The sequence below is a fragment of the Protobothrops mucrosquamatus genome, unplaced genomic scaffold (assembly GCF_001527695.2).
Source record: "Protobothrops mucrosquamatus isolate PMUCROS unplaced genomic scaffold, P.Mucros_1.0 scaffold760, whole genome shotgun sequence".
Lineage (NCBI taxonomy): Eukaryota > Metazoa > Chordata > Lepidosauria > Squamata > Viperidae > Protobothrops > Protobothrops mucrosquamatus.
In genome coordinates this window covers 510402-516263 of record NW_015387029.1, presented here as the reverse complement: position 1 = coordinate 516263, position 5862 = coordinate 510402, and the positions used below count along the sequence as shown (strand labels likewise).

Genomic DNA, 5862 nt, shown 5'->3' with positions numbered 1-5862 from the left:
ACCACCTCTTAGGTTTTAAGACAGCAAAAACGTGGTTCTCATCTACTTTGACCTGGTGGATATTTTTACCCATATTTTTAAAAAAATCTTTGGAAAATGACGCCGCATGAGGAGAGGGTCTTCCGGGGAAGAGACGGAAAAAAACCCCTCCCCATTTATACTCACGGACGATGCACTGGTTCCCCCCCGGGAGAGTTTTCCAGCCCGGACAGCAGTAGGAATGGTATCGGGATCCGCAGACGTTGGGTCTGAAATGGAAATGCAACCGGCAGGTTAAGCCAAAGATTTTGCTTCCAAGATTCGAAAAGAGACCCTTAAAAGAGATCCGTCGCTTTTGCCCACGGATTTACTTCACAATTACATTTAAATTTTATACCGGTAATCCTCGACTAACAAAAGTTGGTTTAGGGATCTTTCGAAGTTACAACGGTACTGACAACAAAAAAAAAAAAGAGACTTATGACCGTTTTTCACACTTTCGACCGTTGCAGTCATGGGATCAAAATTCGGAGGCTTGGAAACTGGCATGGACTTACGACGGTTGCAGTGTCCCTGGGTCACGTGATGCCCTTTTGCGACCTTCTAATCCGCAAAGTCCACGGGGAAGCTGGGGTTCACGCAACGACCGTGCTACTGACTTGACAACTGCAGCGATTCCCTCAACGGGGGTTGGACTAGAAGACCTCCAGGGTCCCTTCTATTCTATTCTAACGGTGGTAAGACAGGTCGTAAAATGGGGCAAAACTCACTGAAGAACTGCCTCGCTTAGCGAGAGGAATTTTGAGCTCAATTGTGGTCGTACGTCGAGGAGTAAGTCACGATGGCAGCCACAACCGTCTACTCAAAGCCTTGCCCATTTTCAACTCTGTGGACACCCCACCCCCTCCTTCCATGGATGGGTGCATCTGCAGTCTTCGCTAGCAAAAATGATGCTTGAGGGGATCAACCAGAAAAGCAGATTTCAATGGATGCCTGCGTGAATTAAGCAACTCCAGAATGGAATTCTGGGACTTGTAGTCCAACCATCTTCAAGTCCCCAAGGTGGAGAAAGGCCGATTTGGATTAAATGTGGGCCTTGAGAACTTTCGGGCTGAAAGTAAAGAATAGAATAGAACTGGAAGGGACCTTGGAGGTCTTCTAGTCCAGCCCCCTGCTCAAGTAGGAGAACTATACCATCTCGGACAAGTGACTGTCTAGTCTGTTCTTAAAAACCTCCAGTGACGGAGTGCCCATGATTTCTGGTGGCAAGCTGTACCCCTGGTTCATTGTCCTCACTGTCAGGAAGTTTCTCCTTAATTCCAGATTCTTTCTCTCTTTGATCAGTTTCCAACCATTGTTTCTTGTCCTGCCCTCTGGTGCTTTGGAGAATAATTTGACCCCCTTGTCTTTGTGGCAGCCCCTCAGATACTGGAAGACTGCTATCATGTCTCCCCTAATTCTTCTTTTCCTTAGACTAGCCAAACCCAAGTCCCGCAGCCGTTCTTTGTATGTTTTTTGTCTCCAGTCTCCTTTGATCATCTTAGTTGCTCTTCTCTGAATTCTTTCCAAACTCTCAACATCCTTTTTTGTGATATGGTGACCAAAATTGGCTGCAGTGTTCCAGGCGTGGCCTTACTAAGGCTTGATAAAGTGGTACTTGATCAAGTGATCTTGATTCTGTGCCTCTGTTTATACAGCCCAGATGTCAATGCTGCTAACATCCCACGTTCTTGCTTTGACAACAGATGGAAATGCAGCCATTTTTCACTATTGCTTTTAGAATTAGTTGCTGCTGGGGGGGGGGAATGTGGATGAGAGTCCAGCTAGTCCACAGGTTGGCAACCTGCGGCTCCGGAGCTGCATGCCTTCCCCTGTGGCTTCTAGCCTCCTCTGCCATTTACAGAGAGAGACAGAGACAGAGACAGAGAGAGGCACTTGCGCTTCCCTGCTTCTCTCTCTGTCTGTCTGTCTGTCTGTCTCTCTCTGTGTGTGTGTGTGTGTGTGTGTGTGTGTGTGTGTGTAAAAGAGAGTGGACTCATAGTGTTCTCTGACAAGCTGAAAAGCTTTTTGGGTGGGGCTCCTCCCTTTGCTGTGTCTCTGCAGGAAGCAGGACGCAGGAAGGGCAGGAGAGAGCTGGCTAGCCCAGCTATGCTGACTCAGGAATTCTGGGAGTTGAAGTCCATGAGTCATAAAAGAGCCAAGGTTGCCTACCTCTGAGCTTGTTGGAGAACAGCTTGAAGCCAGTTTGCCAGGTGAGCAGAAGATCAGAGAGAGGCAGAGAGAGGGAGGGAGAGAAAGAGAGAGAAAGAGAGAAAGAGAGAGGGAGAGAGGGAGAGAAAGAGAGAGAGGAGAGAGACCCTTTTGACATCTAAAATGAAGATAACACTGCATATATCCTTTTTTACCTTTATTATATATATATATATATATATATATATATATATATATATATATATATATATATATATATATATATATATATATATATATATATATTATATATGCATATGTATATGTGTGTGTGTGTGTGAATTACTGCCTAGTATGTATAACTGCCCAGGTTCGAATCCCATAAAGGGTATGGCTAACTGATGAAGGCAAAAAAGCCAGAAATGGTCCATCTTAGTCTCCCAATTTAATTCTTTACTCTTTGTCAGAAAAAAGAAATTTGGATATGTATGTGTATATATACACACATATATTTGTTTTCTGAGGTTTTCGCGGGTGTTTGTATGTAGGTCTTTGGTTATTTGGGTTTTCTCCTGCGTAGAACTGGAAGTGTCAACACCAGCCTGAAGATGACGAATGTAACTTCGTCGAAACGTCGCCAAGACACTTCCAATTCTACGCGGGAGAAAACCCGAATAACCAAAGACCTACACACACACACACACATATATATATACACATATATACATACATACACACACACACACACACATATAATAAAGGTAAAAAAGGATATATGCAGTGTTATCTTCATTTTAGATGTCAAAAGGGTTTTGCGGCTCCCAGTGTTTTGTTTTCGGTGGGAAACGGGTCCAAGTGGCTCTTTGAGTGTTTTGGGTTGCCTATCCCTGAGCTAGTCATAACAATAATAGCTCAGCCGTGGGAACCCAAGGACATTGGGCCCAGAGTTGAAAGTGTTTTGGCAGGCTGGAGAGCTGGGGAGGAAGCCTGCGCTTCAAGCTAATTGGGGAATGTGATTTATGACTGTTTATGGGAGGAGGGAATTGTACTTTGTTACTTTGTGCCTAGGGGAGGGGAATTCAGTTTTTGGGTTCAACTACGTAGTGCCGATACTTTGTTTCCCGAATAAAAGATTCTTTAAGGTAAACAACGCCTCGAAGTTCTTTTGACACCAGGATTGTATTAGCTTTTTTGGCGGCGGCTGCAACACGGCTGGCTCATGATCCAGGGATCGTCCACTAGGACTCCTTTAGGGTCTCCTTCAAGGTCTGCAGAATATGCCCACCCCCTCCTTTGCTATTTTACCAGAAAACCTCAAAGGGGAGACTCCAGAGAGAGAGAAATGATTCATTTTTGGGCTGTGGTTCCTTCTCCAAGCTTGTTTTAATATAACTCCTGAACGTTTCATTACCAAACTAAGTAACACTCTCACCTGCTGATGATCTTCCCAATTTGGTAACGAAACGTTCAGGAATTATATTAAGACAAGCTCGGAGACGAACGAACCACAGCCAAAATCTGAAATCCCCCAAAGCTACAAGTATTTCCTATTACTTCAAAGAAGGGATTCGTTTTTGGCAAGTCTGAGTCTGTTTGACAGTAATGAGGCTGAAGCAGCTGCTTTTCTGCCCTCCCCCCGAGGCCCTCGGCTGGAACAAGTCTGAAGGAGAGGCATTTTTCTCTCCTGCCCAACACGGGTCTCCAGTTGGCACCAAACATCTGCCAGGTCCAGCCTCTGCCAGGATTTTTTGTTCAGCAGCCTGGAGGCATCTGCCAGGGGCTGCCCCAAAGAAGAGGGAGTCAAGCTATTCTCCAAAGCGCCTGAAGGCAGGACAAGAAGCAACAGATGGAAACTCACCAAGGAGAGAAGCAACCTGGAACTAAGGAGAAACTTCCTGACAGTGAGAACAATTAACCAGTGGAACCACCTGCCTCCAGAAGCGGTGAATGCTCCAACACTGGAAGTTTTTAAGAAGAGACTAGACAGCCATTTGTCTGAAATGGTATAGGGTTTCCTGCCTGAGCAGGGGGTTGGACTAGATGACCTCCAAGGTCCCTTCCAACTTTATTATTATTATTATTATTATTATCATTTCCAAGACTACCCATGATGCCCATCGGCCAAGATGAGGGGGACAAAATGTCCTGAGTGGGAACGGGATCCCTTAGCAGAACGTCCTTGGTGGTGTCCCCCTCCCATGGCAGAACTGGTCCCTCCAGATCCTGTTTATCAAGGAAGTGTAAAAATGTAGCTTTTTAGGATAGTTTCGAGGAGAAAGGAGGATCATACATCCTCCAGAAAGGGTCATATCAGATGGGGTATAATAGTTTCCCTTTGATTGTGTTACATTTTGTTTCCTTTCCTCCGTAGGGGATTGTTGCTAACCAGTAAGAATCACTCTGATGGGAGTGAGGTTCAAGCTGGAATAATAAATACATTGAAATACATAGGAATAGAATAGAACAGAACAGAATAGAATATGGAATGGAATGGAATATGGAATAGAATAGAATAGAATAGAATAGAATAGAATAGAATAGAATAGAAAATATAGAATAGAATAGGATAGAAAATATAGAATATAGAATAGAATAGAAAATATAGAATATAGAATAGAATAGAAAATATAGAATAGAATAGAATAGAATAGAAAATATAGAATAGAATAGAATAGAATAGAAAATATAGAATAGAATAGAATAGAATAGAATAGAATAGAATAGAATAGAAAATATAGAATATAGAATAGAATAGAATAGAATAGAATAGAATAGAAAATATAGAATAGAATAGAATAGAATAGAATAGAAAATATAGAATAGAATAGAATAGAATAGAATAGAATAGAATAGAATAGAATAGAATAGAATAGAATAGAATAGGGAATGGAATGGAATGGAATGGAATGGAATGGAATGGAATATGTAACAGAACAGAACAGAATAGAACGGAATAGAATATAGAATAGAATAGAACAGAAGAGGAAGAGGAAGAGGAGAATAAGAGAGTTGGAAGGGACCTCAGAGATCTACTAGTCCAACCCTCTGCTTGGGCAGGAGGCCCTAGACTGTTTCAGACAAATGATTGTCCAATCTCTTCTTAAAAAGGAGGAGGAGGAGGAGAATAACAGAGTTGGAAGGGACCTTGGAGGTCTTCTAGTTCAACCCCCTGCTTAGGCAGGAAATTCTATACCATTTGAGACAGAGGGCTGTCCATTGACCTGATGTAACCTCCCCAGTACAAGACCCACCACAAGCCTCTCACTGATGACTCACATCTGGCCCATCACAAGACCCTCACTCAATACACTCACACCTGAAGCCCTTCTAAGCAGAAAAACACAGACCTCCCCTCAAATCTGCTGAGGATGTTACCCAGCCAGGTAACAAAACATTCGGAAACCGACCCACAAGCTCGGAGAAGGAACCTCCACCCTCATCCGACACCCGAGCGACAGATATTCGGCACTATGGCAGACACTGAAATACCTTAAAAACTGTAACTAGAAAGCAGCAGATCTGTCTCTATGGAGATTCTCAGTCATCCAGGCCACGGTTGTCCCGAAGGTGCTTCCCCCCCCCCCAAAAGGCAACTGGACTTTCTTTGTTTTCTTTTCTTTGAAGACATGTTGCTTCTCACCTGAGAAGCTTCTTCAGTTCTGAACAAGAAACTTGGTAGAAAGAAAGAAAGAA

The 5862-nt window shown here is 43.4% G+C and overlaps 1 protein-coding gene across 1 annotated transcript in view; it reads right to left on the bottom strand.

Moving 5' to 3' along the window:
* Positions 1–5862, bottom strand: part of LOC107289734 (fibrillin-2) — a 172158-nt gene that overhangs the window by 156588 nt on the left and 9708 nt on the right. Inside the window, 1 exon segment of the mRNA XM_015818536.1 lies at positions 166–248. Coding sequence (XP_015674022.1) covers positions 166–248 — 83 coding nt within the window.